The 25,257-nt window shown below is 36.0% G+C and overlaps 2 protein-coding genes across 8 annotated transcripts; both read right to left on the bottom strand.

Moving 5' to 3' along the window:
• On the bottom strand, positions 1-10,209 carry api5 (apoptosis inhibitor 5). Of its 2 annotated transcripts, none has more exons than XM_079858636.1 (15): positions 9,879-10,168; positions 8,563-8,724; positions 8,385-8,478; positions 8,193-8,258; positions 7,905-8,056; positions 7,131-7,358; positions 6,591-6,695; positions 5,925-6,014; positions 5,617-5,795; positions 3,712-3,805; positions 2,010-2,066; positions 1,826-1,917; positions 1,594-1,736; positions 422-1,514; positions 1-223 (listed from the first exon to the last, which is right to left on the bottom strand). In XM_079858636.1, exons 1-14 carry the CDS (start codon positions 9,948-9,950, stop codon positions 1,435-1,437), a joined length of 1,614 nt encoding a protein of 537 aa, XP_079714762.1. In that variant the 5' UTR covers positions 9,951-10,168; the 3' UTR covers positions 1-223; positions 422-1,434. The 2 variants fall into 2 exon arrangements, with proteins under 2 accessions (XP_079714762.1, XP_079714763.1); XM_079858637.1 differs by having other exon boundaries at positions 75-223; positions 7,152-7,358; positions 9,879-10,209.
• Positions 10,210-12,265: 2,056 nt separating this feature from the next.
• prr5l (proline rich 5 like) lies at positions 12,266-24,445 on the bottom strand. 6 transcript variants are annotated; one of them, XM_079858634.1, is made up of 11 exons: positions 24,177-24,377; positions 23,697-23,733; positions 22,454-22,529; positions 22,115-22,262; positions 19,611-19,691; positions 18,460-18,508; positions 17,716-17,773; positions 17,504-17,595; positions 17,273-17,407; positions 14,994-15,114; positions 12,272-13,534 (listed from the first exon to the last, which is right to left on the bottom strand). In XM_079858634.1, the coding sequence occupies exons 4-11, from the start codon at positions 22,231-22,233 to the stop codon at positions 13,179-13,181; spliced, it is 1,011 nt and encodes a 336-aa protein (XP_079714760.1). In that variant the 5' UTR covers positions 22,234-22,262; positions 22,454-22,529; positions 23,697-23,733; positions 24,177-24,377; the 3' UTR covers positions 12,272-13,178. The 6 variants fall into 6 exon arrangements, with proteins under 6 accessions (XP_079714757.1, XP_079714760.1, XP_079714759.1 ...); XM_079858633.1 differs by having other exon boundaries at positions 22,355-22,529; positions 24,177-24,372; XM_079858630.1 differs by lacking the exon at positions 22,454-22,529 and having other exon boundaries at positions 24,177-24,441.
• Between the last annotated feature and the right edge of the window lie 812 nt (positions 24,446-25,257).

Below are 25,257 nucleotides of genomic sequence, written 5' to 3'. Positions count from 1 at the left end.
GTGCTTAAATTGTTTAATATTCCTTAAATTCGATGATTGCTAAGATGAAAACACATGAAATATGGAGATTGCAACACATACACCAGTCTGTATTACACACATTAAACTCTGTAAGCCTACATGTGCTGTAGCTCAAACAATAGAGTGCAAAACCAAGATCATGGGTTCAATTTCCAAGGAAAGCCAGGATTGAGCAAATACACCTTGCATGTAATCCAAGTCCCTTTAGACCAGGTGTCACCAACCCTGCTCCTGGAGGGCTACTGTCCTGCAGACTTTAGGTCCAACCCTGTTCCAACACACCTGCCTGTAATTATCAAGCAACCCTGAACAGCTTGATTAGCTGGTCCAGGTGTGTTTGATTGGGGTTGGAGCTGAAATCTGCAGGACTGTAGCCCTCCAGGAGCAGGGTTGGTGACACCTGCTTTAGACTGATCTGCCAAATGCATAATTGTAAGCAAGGCATTTGGGAGCAGTTTATCTCTTAAGCACTTGAAAGTTGGTAGAGAATATGTGAATGCAAGAATAATGGCACCATCGGACAAAAATATTTCCCCCAATATTCACAAATGAACCTACGAGAATCTGTTGAAAAATGCAAAAAGATTTTTAATGTGGGTGAAAAAACTTGTTTGAAATTAAACCGAACAGCTGCAATACATAATTGTCTAATCTGCTTAAATCAAAAACATTGAAATATCTTCTACAATCTAAGCATGCACAATTTTTGAAATTGAAAGTGAACTCAAATCTACGCAAGCAATATTTGAAAACGTTTGGTTGCTTCAATTATTTTTGTAATTGATTGAAAAGACAAGGCATTCCTACTCTAAAAGGACAAGTTCCACAAAATATTTGACTTCTCTCTTGGGGAGGGGGATGGATATCTATATTTGAACTCAATATAATTAAGTTAACAAACAAACATCAGGTCACATGAGGCGTCATACAAACTTAAATATTTATGTCCTGAAAAAAAGAAAGATAGCATAAGATTTGACCCACACAAGTTTGATAAAATTCAGAAGGATATCTTTTACGTCTTACAAATTTGTGATTTTTGAACCAACAAAAGCTCGGAAAAATTAAAAAGTTAAAAAAAGATACAAAGGATGCATGTCACCATACAAAAACACTTAAAAATCAAATACACCTTGGCAGTCTTTTGCTCCACAAAGATGATCCAGAAAGAAAAACAATCCACACATTTGTAACCAAAGGGATAACCACTGAAAAGAGGCTGTGTAAGGATTTTCAAAAACACACCCAAGAATACAAAAAAAAAACAAAAAAAAAACAATGTGGAGAGGAACAGAATGGATGGAGGTCTGTGAGACGCAGGAAGGACGAGCGAGGAGAAACTGTCAACACAGCAGAGATACTGTTGTGTTGTGGTAATGCAGTTGCATGGGTATAGAAACATATGCAGTCCTCTTAATAAATCCGGCCTCGGCTTCTGTTCCCTCTTCCTCCGAAGCCCCGGCCTCTGCCGCCCCTGAAGCCTCCTCGTTGTTCTGAGGGCACAGATAACATCAGAGATCAGTTATACACACACACACAGTACTACTGCATAGGATTTGATTAGACACTCACCATATGTGAAGTTCCCAATGCTGGCACTGTATTTCCCGCTGGGCGGATTGTATATTTGCCGGGCGTCCCTCCTGGGCAAAGTTGTGGGAAGCTTCTTTGTTGTCGCTGTTGTCCCCATGTCTTCTCCAGAGTGCCTCTTCTGGCTGTAGGATATACAGAGATCATGGCAAAAACTTTAATAAGCAGATTAACATGGCGGTGTCTGGATGGCAAAGTTGATCCGTGGACGTACCCAATTACCGCTGCCGCCCCCTCGGTCTTCTGCACCGGTTTCCAGGACAGAGTGACTGTGCTTTTATAGGATGGAGGGTTATGAAACAGATCCTAGTGAAGATAAGAGAACACAAATAAGATCTTATGTTCAAAATTCTATATAAAAACTGCAAAGAAACTCTATAAGAATAATTCAATGTTACCTTGATTAAAACATTTATGTTGTTGGTGATCTTCAAAGCCACAACTTTGATTTTATTCTGTGAAGGAAAAAAAAAGAAGCGATTGAAAGATATCATTTAGAGCTGCACGATTCTGGATAAATTGAGAATCATGACTTTTTTCTTTTCTTTTTTTCAAACAGAGATCCCAATTCTTCCACGATTCTGAACAGACAACCAAACAAAACATGTAATTTACTAGAGATTCTGACTAAATGTTAACTGCTGCAGTCTATTTCAAATATTTGATTAATCTGAATGATTCAATGACAAACACAGAACAGTCAATTGTGGCCACCAGGTGGCGTAACAATGTAATTGCTGAAATTGTTATAGACCTTTATCACAGCGGAATTGATTACTGGAAGTGCTCGTCGAAGCAGTGTATCAATTCTTCCGGTTATGTATATTTTCTTAGTTGAATAAACGCCTCTTAAAATGAGCATCGCAGGATGATTTGAAAATCCGGACATTTTCAAAGTCAGGAGAAGAGATATTCTGATGATTACTGTGTACAGGATTTTCCAAACTCAAACTCAACTCTTTACAACAAATAAAACCTTGTTATAGTTCAACGATGGTAACCACAAATCAACCATGATTTTGCTAACCATAGTTTAACCATGGCATTTGTAGTAAAACTGTAATACAAATGGTAATCAATCCGCAAAAAAACACACAAAAACCCCCCAGATTTTTCTATAGAACCATGATTCATTTTCGTAAGGGTGTTTATCAGTCAAATTCAGTTAAAAATATAAATTCAACAGGTATGAAATATGATCACTTAATGAGAAGACGAGCAATGGACTGCGCCAGGTTAGTTTGGAAATAAATTTATTTATTACTCAGAATGCACAATATATTTATAGGAGGAACATTTCAGCCGGTTGAAGATTTAACGTAAACAACCTTAGTTTCGAAATGCTTAATTCTACTACACACGAACATACTCCTAAGAGCGAAGAGCCTTTATCCCACCCATGCTTTACTCAATTATTTTTGTGTCGGGAAATCGTGAAAACTGATGTATGGGTGTCTTTGTATAGAATTGTAGCAGCCGGATGGCTACAGTAACAGCAGCGAGAGGATTCAGGCATTAGTTGTGATTGCGTTGTGATAATACCGGAAGAAGCGATACACTGCTTTGCTTACGGGAAATAGGAAGTGTGATAAAGGTCTATTTGAAAGCGCCTTGTTACTTTCAAATTCAAACTATTTATTTTGAATATCAAACTAAATATTTTGATCGCTACTGTAGACATCAGTGTTAAACTATAAACTTTTATTCCAGTATTTCTGTGATATGAATATTTGTAACAAAAATAATGACACTATGTGGTTGAAAACACTAAATTTGTTTCATACCTATACATGACAACTGCTCTCTCTGGTCAGCGGCAGTGTAAATACAGATTTGAATGTTCAGGTGTGGTTTTGTCAAAGGTTTAATAGACACAGGCGAGTGATCCTTTAGGAATGAGACCGCTGCTTTTAAACGGTTAATCGTGCAGCTCTATTGTCATGTGACTTTCACTATATTTTCCCAGTTTTTTTTTTTTAAACAACTTGGATTTGCCAAGTAGAATTTAATTTCTGCAGTGGTTTTATAAATCCTGAAGCTTTAAATTATTTCTATTACTTTTACAGACCAAATATCACAGCAAAAAGTGTGATGATATACCTCCTCTGTCTTCAGTGCATCTCCAGTCTTGCCTTGCAAAGCAACACGCAGTTGTCGAATATATACTTGCAGTCCCCGTGCAAAGTACTGTAACCTGTGAAATAATAATAATAATAATAAATAATTTAATGCACTTTGACCTGCCCTTCACAAAGCATGTATATAATCAGGGGTACACATGCGTGGTAAAAATAAACAACCCGTACAAGAAAACGTGGAGGGAAGCCCTTTAGAGTACCAACATTTTTGGGGACAGGGACACGTTTACTTACTGGAGTAGGATTTTTATCCATCTCTGGTAAGATAACAATCATGATGATAAATATGTTTATTAATTACTAGGGGTGCAATGGCTCCACGGTTCGGCATGCATGTGATTCGCGGATTAACTGCTCAGTTTAACCATCATAGAGTGAAAGTTTATAATTTTGATGTATTTTGTCTTGCCAATTTACACATTCAAATGATTTTAAACGCGGAAGAAGAGGGGAAAATCAGGACTCGCGCACACAGAGATAGAGAGCGCTTGAACGGACACACACAAAATTATGTCAAAATACCCGTCTCGGCAAGTATTCTCTCGGTAATGTCATAAGTGAACAGTTGAGAAAGAAACAGGATGTGTGTCAGTATATGCATGCGGTCTTAAAGTGACAGCAGCCTAATATTCCTGCTGTTGTCTGTGCCATTAATGTTAATAAAATAAAATAAAAACATGTTCATCATGATCTACCATATTGGAGAGAAAAGAAGTCAGTCAGGAGGAAAGCTTGCACGATAAGTGTGCCGTGTAAAGTGTGAGTATCAAGCAGCGTCTCCAGGTGCTCCCTTGAGAACTAGACCAAAAAGGTTATGTGCACCCCTGTATATAATTTAGTTGTTTAATAAAAAATAATAGCCAAATAATGTAAAAGTTTGGGGTCAGTAACTTTTTTGAAATATATTTTTGAAATTAGTCTCGTCTGCTCAGCAAGGCTGAATTTATTTGAAAAAACAACAACCAAAAAAAAAAAAAAAAACAGTAATACTGTGAAATGTTACAATTTAAAACAACGATTTTCTATTTGAATACATTTTAAAATGTAATTTATTCCTGTGATGGAAACATCATTAGTCCAGTCTTCAGTGTCACGATCCTTCAGAAATCATTCTAAAATGCTTATTTGCAGCTCAAGAAACACTTATTATAAAAAGAATTTGGAAAAAAATCCAGGTCCAGGCACTCAGTAGGATGCAAAAGTTAAAAAGCCTTTATTATTTAAAAGGGCTAAAGCATTAAAACACCAACGTGTATCGGCCCACTGGCCTTCATCAGGGTATTGGTGTCGGGGTGTTGATGTCAGCCAACACCCTGATGAAGGCCAGTGGGCCGATACACGTTGGTGTTTTAATGCTTTAGCCCTTTTAAATAATAAAGGCTTTTTAACTTTTGCATCCTACTGAGTGCCTGGACCTGGATTTTTTTTCCAAATTCTTTTTCATGAACATTTAACCCTTCCATGAGCACCAGAGGATACAAGGGATACCAGCAGCGCTCCAGTTCCCTTTTGTCTAACATTTATTATTATTGAAAACAGTAGTGCTGATTAATATGTTTGTAGAAACTGTGATAAATTTTTTCTCAGAAATGGTTGATGACAGGAAAGTTCAAAAGAACAGCATTTATTTAAAATAGAAATGCTTTTACTGTCAATTTAGATCAATTTAATGTGTCCTCACTGAACAGAAGTATTAATTTCCTTGTGAAAATTGAAATTGGTTTTGAGAATCATGAAACTTAGTATTGGTACTAATGATTTCTTCATATTGTAACAATTCTAGTAATGATGCAAATGTTTCAAGATTTTAAATGTTTTCAGTAGCAACACATCTGTTGTCTTTCTGCTGAATAATGTGAGATCTGACCTGATCTTGAAGTCCTTCAGCTTCTCTGCACTGATTTTGTCGATGAGGAAGTCAGGTAGCTTTTTGCCCAGTTGGTGGAAGCTAAAGAGCAGACACTCCACGTAGCTGAATTGTAGTTTGGGCTCTTCATTCGCAGCGTTCTCTCCATTCTCCTCCTCTGGTGGCAGGGGCATGAACTCCTGAAGGCATCAGGGGACAGAGAAAGGGAACAAAAACACAGAATAAGAGGATGTTTGATGACAAAGAGGTTGAAGAGAAAAACTTTCAAAATTCCTGTGTGAGTTCAGGAGTTTAATGAATGCCTTTACCAGGAGCTTCTCAAAAAGCATATTGAGGTTGACCTCCAGTTTGTCCATGTCCCCACAATACGGACTCATCTCTGCTAACAACTTTAGTACCTGCGAAGCAAAAAGAATTTCTTTTCAAGCATTCTATGAATATTTGGACATTTATAAAAAGAAAAGCCTATAATTTCCCCCCCATGTAAAATCGCTTTCATATCCAAGCTTAATATACAGAGATTATATGAGATAATAAAAAATAATAGCCAAATAATGTAAAAGTTTGGGGTCAGTAACTTTTTTGAAATATATTTTTGAAATTAGTCTCGTCTGCTCAGCAAGGCTGAATTTATTTGAAAAAACAGTAATACTGTGAAATGTTACAATTTAAAACAACGATTTTCTATTTGAATACATTTTAAAATGTAATTTATTCCTGTGATGGAAACATCATTAGTCCAGTCTTCAGTGTCACGATCCTTCAGAAATCATTCTAAAATGCTTATTTGCTGCTCAAGAAACATTTATTATTATAAAAAAGAACTCCTTAATATACTGTGTATTATCAATATCAATATACTGAACTCCTTAATATACTCACACAGAACAAGCTTAATATACAGAGATTATATGTAGGGTTCAGACAATTTTTGGCCAATGATCCTTCTGTGATTTCCATCATGTGATACACACCTCAAGCTGGATGTCCAGTTCGGCTACAGGGCTGGTGAGCAGACTGAGGTTAGGCAGAACAAATTCACAGAAGTATGTCACAAAGCGAGTAGAATGCACATTTTTCTGGAGGAGACAAGAAAAAAAAAAAAAAAAAAAAAAAAGTCAATAATTGTGATTTGCACCATTATTAGTAAAATATATTTGTGGAAGACATGACCAAAAAGAACACATAAAAAAAAAAAAAGTTTGAAAAGAATGGAAAACATTAACAATAAACTATAAAACAAAAACATTAATACAAAAAAAATAGTTGTGTGAAATTGTTTATATAAATAAAATTGAGGCTACACCAATTTTTTTCTTTTTGTCTGGATTCAAGTTTTGCATTTTTAACAGAAAATGCCCCTCATTAGTTTCAGATGCTGAACAATGTATTCAGGCTTCTGAGCTTTTGCCGGAAACTGACAAAAATTCAATAGCTGATTATTGGAAAAACAAAACTATATTGATTGATCACATCCACCACGGTGTGATGCATGAGATATTTGAAGTGCTGACCGTTGCTGTGGTTTCACTCACAGAAAAGAGTGGCAAGGCCTGGCGCGTGCACTGTAAGAGCCGGTCGACGCTGTCAGCGTCTGCGGGGTTAAGCGCCTGCTCCAGGAAGGCCTGCTCCACCACCAGCTCCACCAGCTGCTGCCGCCCGCTCACGGTCTGCATGCTCTTCAGCCCGGACAGGATACGCATCAGAAGCACAAACTCCTCCCCCGTCACGTCCTCTAGCACCTAAGAGGATGAGAGAGAGAGACGGGTCAAGTGTGAGGACGGTCCAAAGGCCAAAATAAACTTTGTTCATCACATCAAAACTCATGTGGTGCAACCAATTTGACAAGGCAGCTTGTAAAATGTCATGTGGCGTGACTCTCCAAAAAACGTAATTTTTCTGCATTTATAATTCATGATATTTGTTTAAAAATACACCATCTTAAATTATAACTTGAAACATACACTATTATCAAATAAATAGATAATAATAAAAAATGTTTATTGAGCACCAAATCATTGTACTGACGTGATTTCTGAAGGATCATGTGACACTGAAGACTGGAGCTGAAAATTCAGCTTTGCATCACAGGAATAAATTACATTTTACAATATATCCAAATAGAAAAGCAATTTTGACATATTTCACAATTACTGTATTTTTGATCAAATAAATGCAGCTTTGGACAGCAGAAGAGACTACTTTTTAAAAAGTTATAAATCTTACAGACCCTAAACTTTTGAGTAATGTATGTGCAGGAAATAAAAATATGAATTGAGCGCAGATACCTTTTTTGTCTCTATGAAGATGTAATCCTCAACCTCCTTTGTCATCGTGTCATCTGGCATCATTTTCAATTTAGTAGAGAGAAACTTAATCGCTCTCTCTCGAACGATATCTTCTCCCTGCAGGATCTGACTGAACAAGCCTCCCAGAGTTCCTTTAAAGAAAGACACCAGGGTAAAAGAGGACAACAACTTCACCTTCAACACAAGACTCTTTAACCCATGACTGACATTACAAAAATAATCACTATTTTATATGTAGAATTAACAGAGCATAACGGAAATGGATACCTTTTGCGTCAATTTTGAATATGGAGATCAAAGCTGTGTTAACTTGATTGAATTCAGCAGAATCATCTAGAAGAGATGACAAGAAATGTCTAGGATCAAACAGCATGTCATACAGATGCAACAGTTTATGCAGGAATGATAGCACTATCTAAAAAGCATGTTGTTAGTGAGTGTGAGATCTCTGTAGGCTACCTGTCTGCAACAGCTGTGTGAGGATGTCTGCGACTCTGGGTAAATTCTCTCCTGATGCGAAACGGGGGAGCTCTTTGATAGCCTGCCTTCGGATCTGTAATTCAGAAAAGAACCACCAACAATGCAGAGATGCGTTTTCCGATATCATCACCCCCCCACAACATGCAAATGTACTCACGGATACATCCTCGTCCTCACACAGATCGAGCTGTGCATTGATGGCTGCGTCGGCCAGCTCTGGAAAACTGCTGAAAAATTTAGGAATGAACTGAGCGGCCAGTCGCTTCTCCTTTGCACCTCCTTTCACGCCGTCCAGAATGACCTGATAAGCATCTTTGTGCTGAAAAACAATACATAAAAATAAGTGACATTTAATAATATGGATTTTTAAATATTAATGATATCGGTAACACTTAACAATAAGGTGTTAACATTAGTTAATGCATAAACTAACAACGAGCAATATATTTGTACCTTGTTTATTAAAGGATCCTAAAAATGTGATAGTAAAATGTTTAAAATAACAATAAGTTCTGTACATTGTTAGTTGATGTTAACTAAAGTAGTTAACTAATGTTAACAAATCAAATGTTATTGTAAAGAGTTACCATGATAATTAAAAAATTACTAGCAATTTTTTTTTTTTTAAATGTATTTTAAGTTTAATAGGCCTACATATTTTAATACATGAAGCATTGAGTTACGGTATGATTAATAATACACAACCGGTCAATAATTACGTTTTTAATGTTTAATTTCTTATAATGATATTTTAAATAGAGTCGATTTTATTAGAAATTATTTTGAAATGTAATATATTGCTGTGACGGCAATTATATTTAGCTGTGATGAACAATTATTATTAACTGAGCACCAATTATAATCGATTCAGTTTTGCCATCTTATGAATAAATTACTTTTTAGATGATTGTTATTTTAATTTGTAATAACATTTCACAATATTATAGTTTTTTTACTGTAATTTCAATCAAATAAATGCAGCCTAGGTGAGCAAGGATCAAATAAAATTATTTATATGTAGAAAATTAACTCTCTATATATAGTTATATATCTATTATATAGCAAAATACGATTTGCATTATGTAAATTCCTCTTGAAAGCCTGTTAATTATTCATCAGTATCGCAGTGCGCAGAACAGCGGGAACCCGGATCCACAAACACGCTACGCCAACAGCGTAGCATAAACGCGATGGCTTTCTCTTAACAAACCTCAAAGAAACCAACGTATTTCATCAGTTGCATACAGAATAAAAACTTCGAGGATGCACAGCTTCCATAAACACACGTATATGATCATGTTAGCGTATTTACTCACGAACACACAACTATCGCAAGCTATTATGGCTGATGATGAGCCAGTAGTCCGAGGAGGCCTCGCAGACACACCAGTCTTTAATACTTAACAAAAATCCCACCCAAAAAGAACATTGTTGCTATTGAGCGATAGCACAGATATACGAGGCTTTGTTTACCGTGCTGAGATCCTCTTTTGCGTCGGCGAGGATGCCGTAGTTGCGGTAGAGATCCTCCACTGTCGCCGCCATCAGCGTGTCCGACTTCACCGCGGGGGTTTCAATGAACTTCGGCAGTTCTGCTGCTCCTTCTGTGATATTATCGCTGTGTCCGCTCGAGATGTGCTCAAACGCGTCACGCTATGAAAGCACAGATGTGATGTGGGCCGTGGGTGTGCTGTTATTTTCACAGTAAACGTTGCTGTAGCGTGCGGTTCGCCAGCTTGGGTTTGTTGCTCTGTGCGTGCGGCGGCGGGATGAACGTCACTTCCGCGCTTTTGGGACGTGCGTCATTGTTTGAGAGCGCTATCTGCTGGATTGGGTGTTTGATGGCACATCCATAGTGGTTTTTACCCTCCATACTATGGAAGTCATGTCAATGTCAATGGGGAACATTAACTGTTTGGTTACCCATATTCTTCAAAATATCTTCTTTTGTATTCAGCAGAAGAAGTTTAGAACAACTTGAGTGTGAGTAAATGATCACGGAATTTTCATTTTTGGGTGAACTATCCCTTTAACATTCATACTATTGTCTAGCTTGTAGTCATTCTCTATGTGAAAAAAATAGTGCTAAATTTGATCATGTTAGTATTGTCATGTGAGCTATAGGCTATAGTGTGAGTTTCTCTGCCATTCACAACTCCTTTCCCATTGTCTATGGATAGTAAAGTGGGTTACGCTTTACTTTACAATACAGGTCTGTGTATTCAGACACTGGGTCAAATCCTTGGCGCAAAACAACAACAAAAAAAGTCACTTTTTTTTTTTTTTTTAAGTAATCCATAAAGTTTAAAGAAAATAAATATTATTATTGACAAAAATGTATCCAAAAATAATGTGTTGAGTCAAAATTTCATAGGAAATAAATACGGATCAATGTGCATTCTTTTTTTCCCTCATCTTACAATGTCATTTTCAAGAAATACGATTTTTCATAAAGAACTTTTTCATGGAATAAGTAAATAACATGATCCTTCAAAAATCATTGTAATATGATGATTTATTAATCAATTAACTAACAAATAACTATCAATTTAACACATCCTTGCTGAATAAAAGTCTTAACTTCTTTCAAAAAAGGAAAGAAAAAAATGACTGACCCTAAACTTTTGAACAGTATGTATATTGTTTTATATTTTAAATACATTTTATATTTTAAATAAATGCGCTTCTTTTTAACTTTTTATTCATCAATGATTCCTGCAAAAAGTATAACAGCTATAAAAAATATATTAAAGCAGCACAACTGTTTCCAACATTGATAATAAATCATCATATTAGAATGATTTCTGAAGGATCATGTGACACTGAAGAGTAATGATGCTGAAAATTCAGCTTTGCATCACAGGAATAAATATATAAATCAAATAGAAAACCATTATTTTGATTTGTAATAATATTGCAAAATATTACTATTTTTTCTGTATTTTTGATCAAAGAAATAGACACTGAAAAAAAAAACCAAAGTAAAATTTACTTAATTTTTCTTTGGCAAGTTTTGCACGCATATTTTTAAAGTAAATTGTACATATGGAATTAAGTAAACTCTACTTAACTAAGTTAAGTAATATAAACAAAGAAAATAAGTCATTTTAACTTGGCCATTAAAAGATTGAGTAATATCTATTTAGTTGAAGTTTCCTTTGCAATATATTTCACTCAAACAATATAACACTGAATTAAACTGCACACTTTTAAAGTATATCACTTAGAAACATCTAAGTAAATAATACAATAGATATTGTGTGAGACACCATATCTACATATCAGAAGCAACACAGCTCCTGAACACAGAGACCTCAATACCTGTTACACAATACACAATGATGGTAACATTTGATGGACTTGATTGAATTGAGTACTGATATAAAAAAACTAAGTACATTCTACTTAGTTTTTTTAATTCTTATTTTTTTCTGTATTATTTACTTCACCACAAAATCCTTTTTATCAGTGCAGGCTTGATGATAATAAGAGACTTTCAAAAACATCAAAGATAGAAATGATTCCAAACTTTTAATTAACCTGTACCGTATACATATTAGGGCTGTCAACGTTAACCCGTTAGCGCATGCGATTCATTTCATTTCATTTTTTGAACAATACCCGTTCTTGTCTTAGGACAACCTTGATGAACTTTTTTGATCCACTGTATATGACTACTAATATATATATATATATATATATATATATATATATATATATATATATATATATATATTCACGACTGTCACCCCCCCCCACCCCCCCACCCCCCCACCAAAAAAGAACAGAAACTAATTTATATTTATTGACTGTGAGCTGCAATCCAGTAAAATTGCCAGAAGATGGCATCAAAGATCAGTAAATGTTTCTCTTTTTTATTCGTACATCCAGTAAAATCATGCCCTTTGGCAGCCCAATGTTCATATCTTCTTAATAGGAAAACCGGACTGAACTAATCACCTCAAATAAGATTACACTGAGCTTCCTTCCAGTGACAGTCACAAGAGGAACTTCCTCAGTGAATCTTGCACCTTCTCACAAATCTGACACATCCGCAATACTTCTGTCTAAATGATATAAATCCACAACAAAAACATACCTTACCCTTCCCTAAGGTCAAATGTTCTTGATCCAAAAAGCTCTTTGGCAGCGCTCACGTGCTTAAACACAAAGGCTTTCTGAGGCTAACAACGTTTGAAAACAGCACCTAAAGCTCCTTACCAGCTAATCTGCTAAAGGAACTCTGAAGCCGCAAAGAAACGTACACTGAACAAACAAACGCCAAAATGAGTTCAAAATCACTTTCTTCATTACATTTATTACTACAAAATATATACAATGTTATTTTACATCCACGCTCGAATGCATTTGTTTTTAAATTACCATAATATTAAAATTCCATAAAACTAGAACTATAACAAAAAAATATCCATAGAAATACTGAAATGCCAGTTTTTCTTCATATCAGCATGTTTGGTTTCCATGAGCTCACCAGGGCATATTTTCACACGTCTTTACCACCTCCACGGCAGGAACAAAAGTGTGACTCTCGGTGCGCTTTACAAGAAAGGGCTGAACCGTTGACTTCTTCAATCCACCTCCACGCAAAAGGCTAAACTGACAGGCCAAACGGTATTTAGCACACAAACCACTGCATATTTCCACAGCGGTAGACTTCATATTGTGTTAAACGAACAGGTTCTAACTTGTCTCAGTTATCATAACTTTAGAAGATTGCAGTGGGCGTTTTGTGTGAGAGAGAGAGACAGCTTTCTAACTAGTTAAGCCACACTTCATCTCTGCAGTGCTTTGCCCTCGAAGGATTTCCACGCCACCTGGCCGGGAGTCAAAAAAGGCCGGTTCGCTGTAGAAGCTCTTAGGTGTCTTTTTGCTCTTTGTCGTCCTGACCTTGACTTTTTCTGAACACATCCTGTTTTTCATGGACAGGAGCTGGATGTCCGAATGCACATTGGCGACGGTGTGGCGTCGGACGCCGCCGGTCCTTTCCAAATAGGCTTCGCCTTCGTTTTCGATTAGAGGTGCCAGGAAAGACTCGTGGGCAAAGTGTGTCACCATAATCTCAGGTTGAGCGAGGTGTGGGGTGTTAACCAAGCCTTCCAGGCGATCCTCTGCGGGGGAAACCGTAATGACAGTGGTTAGATTCAACAAGCAGAAATTAGACTAGGGTCAATGACGTAAAAAATAAATCTAGTTTTACTAATGTATTTTCTGCTTTTGTTGGTGTTTATATGGGTTTAAAAAATGATACACGTCATGCGGTGTCGTCATGTCAGGATTATGCTCTGTTCAGTGTTTGTTCCTAAGTTTGACCTAGTTTCCCCAGTGTGCTTGATGAATGATCCTGTTCACCTGTTGCCTATTTAATGATCTCATTAGCTTTTTTGTTTGCTCTGTGTTTATAAGCCCTGTGTTTCCTCCTTTCCTTGTCCTGCCTCGTTGACTTTAGTGGATGTTTAGTCTGTTCTCTGAGTTTCTCCTGCCTGTCCCGTGTGCTTTTGGATTAAAGATGACTTGTGTTGTACTCTCCTGAATAATATACACTACCAGTATCAATAAAATCAAAATTTTCCTTACACATTGATTACATGTGAGAGTAGACATCGTAATCATTTTTAGATATATTTTTAAAGACATTTATTCAAATAACATGAATTATTAGTTCATAAATATCATTACGTTTTTGGGTAGTTTTACCACGTGACATTTGTTGTGACATGCTTTGTCATAAAAAGGTCAAACTATCTTACATTTTTTAGTCTTCTTGATCTTAACACTCTTAACACTTTTTTTCTGCTGGTTACACCATATGACTTTATTCTGCTGGGAAAACTTTTTAAAATTATTACAATATTAATAAATAGTGAAGCAGTTTTGTTAAAATATTTTCATCTAAGCAACAATACTTATGGCTTTTTTCTACATTATTATATTAGGACAGTTAAACCACCTTGACATATTTTCCGGAACTATACGGTTATCCGGACCACACCTATTTGGGTAGGGTTAGGGTTAGGTTAACCGTATAGTACATTTACGTGTGGTCACGTGTGGTCCGAATAACCATATAGTACCTATTTTCCCTCAAAAACTCTTAATGAATTTTAATTCCAGTTTAATTTTTTAATATTAGGTAACTACATTAGTTAACATGAACTAACTTCTACAGCATTTATTAATCTTAGTTAATGTTAATTTCAACATTAACTAATACATTTTTAAGATTAAATGTTGTATCTGTTAACAATAAAGCACAGTGAACATTTTTATTAATATTAACAATAGTTAATACATGCTGTAAGAATATATTGCTCATTGTTAGTTCTGTAAGTTAATGCATTAACTAATGTTAACAAATAGGACCTTATTGTGATAAGTGTTTCTTCAAAAACTATATTAAAAATTAAAAAACGTGCTCATCTTAGCAATAGTGTGTATTCAGTTCGTTGTATATGTTAGTTGCATTTTTAATGCATTTTTGAATAAATTAATAGATCCAGACAAAAAAAAAGTGCATCATGTCATTGACCCACAATGCAAAAGAAGATAAAGCATAAAATGAATGATCACCTGAAGAGGAATCGCTAGGGCTCGTGTAGAGGTAGTTACTCAGGTAAGGAGATACAACCATGTCCACCAGTCTCTCCAGTCGGAAATACTCTTGTGTAGGTCCGTTAGGCTCGTGAATGCCCTGAACATAATGAAAATATGAATCCAACATAAAGACTGCTGGTAGATGAATAGTTAAATATCTGGGTTCAATCCCAAGACAGCTGACGAGTGGGAGTAATTCAGGAACAGAGGATGCATCACCATTATACCCTTAAGCATGACACTGTATCCCTGTGGTACTCAGCATTGATCAGGAACAAAGCAGACAAATTTCTTTTGTATAGAGGAGCCTGATTTTAAAAATGAATGCTGGGTCAAAGTGCTTGGTATCTGGTTTGAGATTACACCTGCACAAAGCAGATATGAATATGTTTCCACACGGCCACTCAGGGAATATTCTCACAATGTTCAGTATTCATCATCATATCTCTGCTTCTTATTCTCACCTGTGTGTTAACAAATGTTTGCATAACGTTTATGGACATAAACAGTGGTTGATTTTTATTAAAATGGATTTCAACTTTTCTTTTTGTCATATAAAGCAGTGTTATTGTAGTATTATTTATATTTATTTAAATAGTATATCATTTAATACATATTTTATATAATTGTATGACTTTAATATACCTTTTTAGTTGAATTTTATATATTTTTTAATGAAATATTACCCATTTAGAGGTAACTATAAACTGTTGTTTGGAATAGAACTGTGTGAAAATTCTTAAAAATATTCTTCTTTTTTTTCTATGTAAAAATGTGTGTGAAATGAGGGGAGAGTAAGTAATCTACTACAGTATTTTTATATTTCCAGTTGTAGTTGAAGTTTTAGATTTTTTTATATATGTATTTCTATTTAGCTTTAATTTATTTTTTTAATTCGGCTTTAGTAAGTTTAGTACTTCAACTGGAATTATTTATAATTATTATATTATTATTACAATTATTTGATATCAATTAGTTTGCCAAGGCAACATTTCAGTCATAGTTTTCATATTTATATTTTATCTTGATCTTTATTTCAGGTTTATTAAAAAAATGATTTATAATACTTTTACCTAATAACAATCCTGATATAAAGACCACATCAGATGCCCTCATCATTACTTTTGCTACTTTTCTTATATATAAATTACCTTGCCTGTAAATCTAAAAACATGAAAATATTCATAAAAATAACTAACTAACCCTAACCCTAACCCAATTTCAATATCTACTGTGTGAACATTATTTATATCTATTTTTTACACAAATTATAACTGTCTCTCACTTGTGGCTTCATCTCAACAACTTTTTTCCGACTATTTTTTTCTTCTTCAAATGTTCCTGTACAACAGTGTCAGTAAAGAGCATAAGATGATGTATGAGAGGAATGAAAAAAAGAACGAAAAAAAAGTGTCCCAAATGACGCCCTATACACTTGTACACTACAGTATGTACTTATCTGTGTAGTGTATGAATTTCATAAGGTTATTTTGTCATTCAACATCAGTCTGATACCCCCTTAAAAATTTTCAAAATGTAATTTCCATCACAAAATTTGAGATGTGGTGGAAATGTTCATGATACTTCAAAAACCTTGGACATTATTAAAGTGTAACTTCACTGATTTTCAACCTGCTTTGCATTGTTACAATATGAGTAATATATGTAAATGAACAATGTTTAACTTGTTGTCCGTGCAACACAAGTTTTGACAGCTTAAGGACTTTCATGAAAACGGATATCTGTTTGGCATAAAACACTGTGTTAGTGGTCATCCAGTTTGCAAATGTTGACTACAAACACAGAGGTTTATCAGTTTTTCCATCGTAGTGTTCTCTCCGTATATACAACTCTTTAGCAGCCGCGCTGGATCCTTCTCTGGAAACAGAACGTAACTCACTCCTGCTAAACGGTTACTCTTTGAATTCTTACACCAGGGAACAATACACGTCGACACCATTTTAACTAAAAGTTAGCTAAGAAGCATTTCCTACTAAAGCATTTGACTCTGGTAAGAGTGTCCATAGCATTCTGCTAGGAGTATCATTGGACGGCAATGTGCCCAGTGCATTATGGGTGTTGAAGTTTTCCTACCCATTTGGCAAAAGGAAAGTCTTTTTTCTCTGTTTTCTCTAGTCATTTAGCACCCATTTCAAAATTAATCTCGCCAGACAAATTTAATTGAAAGCCCATTTTGCCAGTGGTGAAATACTCCTTTAAGTGTACAAATGAAATAAGCTATAGTGAGACCTCACCTGCAGGATCAGCAGCATCTGTGTGATTGGAGGAGGGTACGAGGAGCCCTGAAACATGTTCTCCAGAGGAAGCTTCAGCAGAACCATGTTCCTGAAGCCTAGCAGAGCCATTTGCCTCACAGTCAACTCCTGACCCTACACGCACACAGCCAAAAAAACACCAGTCACCATAGAGGCGGTAACTTGACACTGACCTACTACTTCCAATGGTAGGTGAGATCATTTTAATACCTGCACGGGGTAGAAAATAGCTTGAAGAGTTGGCAGGATCTCTGTGAAAAACCTCACCCACATCTCAGACAGCGCTTGGAGCCGATTTTCATCTGACCATGAGAAAGGAGAGAAGAATGCAGGGAGTGATTGAATTACACACATCTGTCAAAAACCTTATTAAAGCGCACGCTGGCCATGAAATGAGTAAGAAAATCTGGTTCGGCACTCACCATTATGAAGCTGAATCTTCTCCAAAATATCCATCAGACCCTTATTCAAGAGTTGATCCTGGATAATGTGAGTGATGCAAGTACTTTAATATTAATATTCTGGATTGATTACGAGTTAAGCTCAATTGACAGCATTTGTGGTATAATGTTGATTAGCACAAAAATGTTTTTTTTTTCTTATAGTGAGGCACTTAAAAAGGAAGTGAACAATTTGTAAGCATTAGAATACTCATATCAATAGGATAGCCATAAGAAACAAACAATTTAACACGATTTTAGTCAAAAATATTGCTTACTAACAGCCGTAAACCCTAAAACAACTGTAAAAATGGTGGATAACACTTTACAAAAAAGTTTTATTTATCAACATTAGTAAACTACATTAATTAACAGGACTATGACCAATGAACAATACTTCTACAGCATTTATTATTCGTAGTAAATGTTTATTTCAACATTTAATAATATATTTAATAATATAAGTTGTATCTGTTAAAATTAGATAATGCACTGTGAACTTGGATGAACAATTTTATTAATTAATATTAAGAATAGTTAATAAATGCTGTAAAAAATATATTCACAAACACACACACACACACATTTATGCTTTAAAATTGGCCCGCTCACTTTCATTGTAAGTGCCTCACCATAACTTTTTTGTTACAACTTAAATTGTAACAATTTTTACAGTAACTTTTGAAATTCCCTTCATAATGTCTTTAAGACTGAATATCATTTTACCTGAAAGTACTCTGCGATGAATGATCCCAACTCGGTCCTCAAAAGCCACCTATTAAAAAAGTTTAATAGCTGAGACAAGCCCTTATAAAAAGAAAATGTGAGTGATGCTGCACTCTGTACAAATCTCACCAGCACAAAGCTAGGGTGTTGTGGGTGGTTGCTAAATGTTGAGCGTGTTTCTATGTGGTTTCTAGCTTGTTCTGGGTCATTGCCTACTTACTCAATTCAAAAAAGTCAGATCGTGACTTGATTAGAGATCAGAAACAGGGCTGCCAACTCTCACACATTCAGTGTAAGACAAAATTTACACCATTCTCACACTTTGCGGATCAAAAAATAGACAACAAATGTATGAATATGATTTGATATGAAACTAAGTATCAGCTTTTTATAACTAAATTCAAACAATGTATACCGATAGAGCCGGCACGTGAACCGATCAATCTTCCGCTTTACTACTAGTTACAGCATAAAATAAACATGAATGAACATCTGAAGGTGTTGTAAAATACAGTACAACTTACAGAAACGTATCATGACTAATGTAATCGCTCATTTCAACCGAGGAAAGAAGCCAATAAAACAACTTGTAACGTTACATTTACCTCAGAAAAATGAACTCTAGGCACTACATTACACATTCATTATACTTTTACCCTTGTAACATTAAAAAGTTATTATTATGAAAAGTGCCTTATTCAATTGTATACAAATTTTATTTTTTTAATTAATGATTGTATATTAATTGTACCGTTAATAACCATGTAGCCTACCAACTGACAGGGTTACGTGTTAGTTTACAGCAGCTGAGAGAGAAACATTAATATGTACTTTACCACATTCAAATGAATCGAATTGAATCGAGATTGGAATCGAATTGCAAGCTTATGAATCAAAACCGAATCGAATCATTAAATTTGTGTCCCAGTACTAAAGCCCAGCCCAGTACTAGTCATTGTACCATGTAAACATTGTAACGTGTTGTCAGTAAGCCTACTTAAATTCTGTTCAGTTATCAAATGTTTTGACAATCACAATACTTCTTGCGAAAAACAAAAAAAGAAAACACCCCCTCCGCCCTGACCTCAAAAGTTGTCAGCCCTGAAAGTGAATTGAGTTCATGGCTGGTTTTCTCTGTATTGATGTCTTACCGTATGCTTTCATTCAGGGTGTAAAGCTCATTGGTCTGCAGCCCCCCACCTTGGAAGACTTTAATTACAGCCGTTTGAACACTGCAAAACAGAAACGACTTAGGAAATAATTCAAATAGGCCTGGCCGCTGATTTGCAAGCTAAGCAAATTCCATGCAAAACATGCCTTAAAAAGATGTCGGAATCAAGCAATGTCATCTGTGTCAGGGAAATTGTCTCTGTTGTTCATAGCCTATCTATGGTCAGCATTTTTTGTCTGCTTGCCAGCAAACTTTCACTGCCAACCGACCAAATTTGACTAACATCCTGCTCTACACTTCCTGAGAGAGGGGCAGCAGAGGTCTCGTTTCCATTAGGAAGTGGTAAAGGCAAAGGCTGCTGTCTGCTTCCTTCTCCAATGCCTTAAAAACTTACTGTCTCTAAAGGGTTTTTCCCAAAGACTAAATATGGCAAGCTAAGTGTGAAGTCAGAAGTCACAAAGCAAGGTTCCAGTTTTGAGTCAGCGGTACTGTAAACATCGCCCTTTTTAATGCAAAGTGCGTAGCTTCCTGAAAACTAATTTTAAAGCTAATGATTTTTTTTTATATAAATTTAAAGAGACAGTTCATCCAAAAATGAAAATTCTGTCATTATTTGGGTCAATGATTAAAAAATATATATATATATTCATGCATTTCTACAATGACTTCTAATATATGAGGATGTTTTTTTATTTCTGAATTGAAACTCATTTTGATATTTTTTTGGGGGGTGGGTGGGGGAACTGTGGTCAGCTATAATGAAAAGAGAAAAGAGAAAAAAATCCTTTCCCGTTAAAATAATAAAATTGGAAAGAAAACTTTTTAAAAGCATAATCTTTTATTATTATTTCTTAGGAAAAAATATTTTAACAAAATTGGTACAACTTTATAAATATTCGAAAGACTTTTGTCTGTCAAATGCACGTGGTAAAACTACAAAAAAATAAAAATAAATACAGGGCATCATTGAGAGGACTCCTGCAGACGTTTATTACTGTGTGTCAAGATCAGTAAGTCTTTTAAAATATCAGATAGTAAGTAGTTAATTACCATAGTTTTATGGGTAACACTTTAGTTTAGGGTCCAATTCTCACTATTAACTAGTTGCTTATTAGCATGCATATTACTAGGATATTTGCTGTTTATTAGTACTTATAAAGTACATATTAATGCCTTATTCTGCATGACCATTTTCTACATCCCTTACCCAATACCCAAACTTAACAACTACCTACTAACTATTAATAAGCAGTAATTAGGAGTTTACTGAGGCAAAAGTTTAGTTAATAGTTTGTTAATGGTGAGAATTGGACCCTAATCTAAATTGTGAACATTTTATAACAAGATAAGGTTAGTTTTTTTACTTGATGTGTACACTACATGACATATTTAGAGTCAGTGGATATAAACTTTTCTTGAAAATGGTGTAAAAGTTTTTCAAACCCATATGAAATCAAAATCAAAAACAATACATTTCTAAGAACTTGCCATGTTTTCTGAAAAATAAGGTTAGTTCCGGCTGCAAAATGTCATGTGGTGCCACTCCCTAAAAACCAAATAATATCTTGAAATAGTAAAAAGAAACCTTTTTAACTTATTATACATATTATATTTAAAAACTTTTTGTAAAATAATAATTAAGATGCGCACATTCACATGTATTCAAGGCGTAAGGAAAATATGTCATAGTTTTTACTTGACGGTGAAAGATTTTATATTTTCAGTCATCAGATTCATTTACATTGTGACTGTGTATCAGATGTAATCCACTCTGTCTGTGTCTGCAAAGGTGTGTGCCAAATGGCCCATACATATGAATGGCCCATTCAGATGTATGGCCCATAGAAACTGATTGGTGTGAATGAATAAAAAGAATCAGCATTGCTCAGAGTGGATTAGCAAGTTAGATCGATCTCCTGTGGGAGGTCCTAACAGTTTTCCTTTGTTTGTAGCCCTTTTGTCTTCATGTATAACAGACAGAACTTTGGGTTAAGATTGTTGAAGGGCGACATGCTAACATCGCTGCTGAAGGACTGCTACACTACAAACCTTCAATAAATTCTTCTCCCCACAAGAACTCTGGTCAAGCTTACTTATTTTATGTATTGGAGAAATCTAATACATTGGCGAGCCACCCAAACCACTGCTCGGCCAAATACTCCAAAATCTAACAATGGTTACAATACATGACATTTTTAGAGTCATAAGATATAAACTTTTCTTGAAAATGGTATAAAAGTTTTTCAAAACATATATGGAACCAATATAAAAACAAAGAGTACATTTCTTGCCATGTGTGTTGTAAAGGTCGTAAAAGGTCATGTGGTGTGACTCCCCAAAATGACCAGATTTCTAAATGAACTTTCTTTGTAAAAAATCTCTGTTGTGTCTATTAAAACGCAATAAAAATATCCTCAAATCTCATGGCAATTGATGAAACAATGCCTTTTCTCTTTTTCGTCCTTCGGAAAGAGAACCACCCACCTGTTCCAAACACTGGCGTTGGACAGCTGCAATGCTGGCGAGCTGGCATGAAAGCGGGCAAGGTCTGACAGCACAGGCGAGCTCATGAAACGGGGTCTGGGCTTTCGGTATGACCCCATGCTTCAGGTGTGATGAGGACAGGCACGTGCTAGAACAAATGTGAGATACAGAAAGTCACGTTAGAGGCAAAACCTCCCACAAGGTACACCAAAAGCATGACGCAAAAAAAAAACCACACACACAAAACCACCGCATAGCGCAGTTGTTTACACGGTTCATCTGCGGTGACTCGTTTATATCGATGCCTGTGTCATAGTGAAAGCCACACAGAACATCTACCATACAAACAAGCACGCTTCCTTTGATGAGAAGCCTGACATGAGACTTCCTGGTGAACTTATGGCTGCAGAGGTATCTGAAAATCGCAAAAAAAACAAAAAAAAATCTGTAAGGATGCAGTTAACCAGATGTCTGTATCAGATGCTGACACGTTCAAACACCTCTCCTCTTGGTTTCCTATGCATGCATGCTTCCCAGAATTGTGACTCAAGCTGTCTTTGCTCACGGACTCACCCTTGACGGCATCACAACTCGAACCCACACACATCTGATACCAGATAGCAACTGTAAACTTACATATTTATCCCAACTGCCTAATAATAGGTTCGGTCTGTTCCCACACTGACAAAATCAGTGCAGCAATGGCAACTCTGGTGCCATGGGAAGGCAAACAATGGCTCCAATTATAGGCTGTCTTTGTAAAGCCTATGATGGGTTAAATTGGTACTTTATCCACCCAGCAAGATGGTAATGATGTCATATGAGATGGCACACCGAATCTGTTCCATCCTGCCGCTTGCTGCAAGAAAGTGAGCTCATTCACAGTCTAACATTATGAATGAAAATTTTATGCATCCATACTCCCCATCTGCTAATTATGAGGCCAAAAGCAAGCCATGCTGCAGACTCCCACTGCCGTTGATTCATTCTCTGCACTCGCATACATAATTCGCATGAATTGAGCTTATGGAGCGCATCTGGTCATAAATCACACTAACCAAGACATCACGCTCCTTAAGAATAATCTAATTCTTTTAGCTCTGGCTTATTAATTCATTCACCAAGTGCTTTGGTGAATTAGGGCTTGGATTGTCTGGTTTGATGGTTGACTGGTGAACTTGTAATAACAGACATGAGCAAGTACTCAGGGCAGTTAGGTAATGCAATTAAGGCTGCAGCATCTCAAAGCATGACCAGAAGAGAGTAAACAGCCTCATTTATCATCCGCGTCCAACTGCTGACCCGGCTTAAGTACATTAAGCGGACTCTCAAAGTCAGCCTCAACTTTTTGAAGGCCCATTTACACTGAGGAGGATAACTATAATGTTTAAATAATCATTCTAATTCTATGAAAGTCCACATCACAACTATGACTAGTTTGGTTTTAATTTTGGTGAGCCCGAAAACTTTTAATGAAAGCATTGTTTGGGTTATGAAAAACATTCTTTCAAGGTTTTCCTTTCTCATTCATTTAAAGGAACAATTCACACAAAAAATGATAATTCTGTCATCATGTACTCACCCTTGAGAAGTTCCAAACCTGTATGGTTTTCTTTCTTCTGTGGAACACAAAAGAAGATATTTTGAATATTATTTTTGTCCAAAACAAAATTGGACCCCTTTGACTTTCACTGTATGGACAAAGAGACATTTTTTCAAAATATCACATTTTCTGTTCCACAGAATATAAGAAAATTATATTAGTTTTGTGTGAACAATCTTAAGTAAAATGAAAAAATGCTTTCTCCGAATTTGCCTATAAATGAATGGCCAAAAATGTTGCAGCGAAGTAGTTTTTGAGGCACAGCCAAAGAAGGAACCTATGTTCAGAAATCATCTACATCCCAAGAATCCCATAAAAAGTTAGCTTTACTCTGCAACACTTTCTAATAACATTCATTAATGACATTAACTAGCATTATTCATTAGTTACAACGTAAGAAATGCTGGCATTAAGTTCTGCACGTTTTGTTAATCTTCTCTGAGTAAATGTTGCACTTACCCGCTTGTTCTTCTCAGTCCTAACTGAGTGTTTAGTTTGGCCACATTGTAATTTCCGCGACAGTTCTCACACATTTGATCTCTCTATGCAACTTTGACGAACGAACGCTAGCCTATTGTAAAAACCCATAGGCTACACATAAAAACAAAACTTCAACCCTCAAGAAGCCCGTTTGTCAACTTAGTATTCATCGTGTGAGTCAAGAATGAAAGATGCTCCGCTGTGAAGCGCCGCTCGTGGGCGGTCCATGGGAGGAGTTTTCTGTAACTGTTTCACACATGCAACAAGTGTGCTGTAGTGAGTCCGAGTCATTTCCGGAATCGGTTCTTTTGAACGGTTCTTATGGGGGCAATTTCGGACACAGCACGGCTGCCCGAGTAATTTCCGGAAGCGGTTCTTTTGAACACCTCGGTTCGAGTAATTCTTCTCCGTCAAAGTAGTTGGCTGTGTCCAGCTATTCCCTCATTCACTATTCCCTACATTACTCCACTAATTTCGGCCACTAGAAGGAGTGGATGAAAACGAGTGAGTGAATTCGGACACACTATTAGTTCGTGCTCGCCGTTTAATAATCATTTGATAGTTAGCAAACTGGCAGCTCCAGTAGTATTAATTCAAAGATTTATCTTGAATTCTGTCATGGAAATTAGCATGTATAAACCTTAATTAAACAATGTAATAATATATTAAAAGGGATTTATACCTGTATGATATTATGCTGTAGCCACATTGGACCAGCGGTTCGGAAAATGGATGGATTATTTAGCTGTGGGCGCAAAAAAAAAAAAAAAAAAAAAATTTAGCTGTGGGCGCCATCTTCTGCTCGGGAATTCATTCGGCACGACCCTCACAGTGCATTATGGGTATTCTAGCTGTTGAGCGTACATTCGTTATTGCGGTGCATTGTGAGATTGAATAAGTGCACTAAATGTCCGCTATGGTTTCGGACAGCTCTACAAATGGCTGTTCCCTCAAATAATGCCCTATTTAAGGGTTTGGGGCCGATTTCGGACCGAGTAATTTCCGGGAGCAGTTCTTTTGAACAGCTCGGTTCGAGTGATTCTTTTCCGTCAAAGTAGTT

This window comes from Squalius cephalus (genome assembly GCF_949319135.1).
Source record: "Squalius cephalus genome assembly, chromosome: 23".
Classification (NCBI taxonomy): Eukaryota; Metazoa; Chordata; class Actinopteri; order Cypriniformes; family Leuciscidae; genus Squalius; species Squalius cephalus.
Note: the sequence above shows the minus strand (reverse complement) of the source record. Positions and strands in the feature narration are given on the sequence as shown.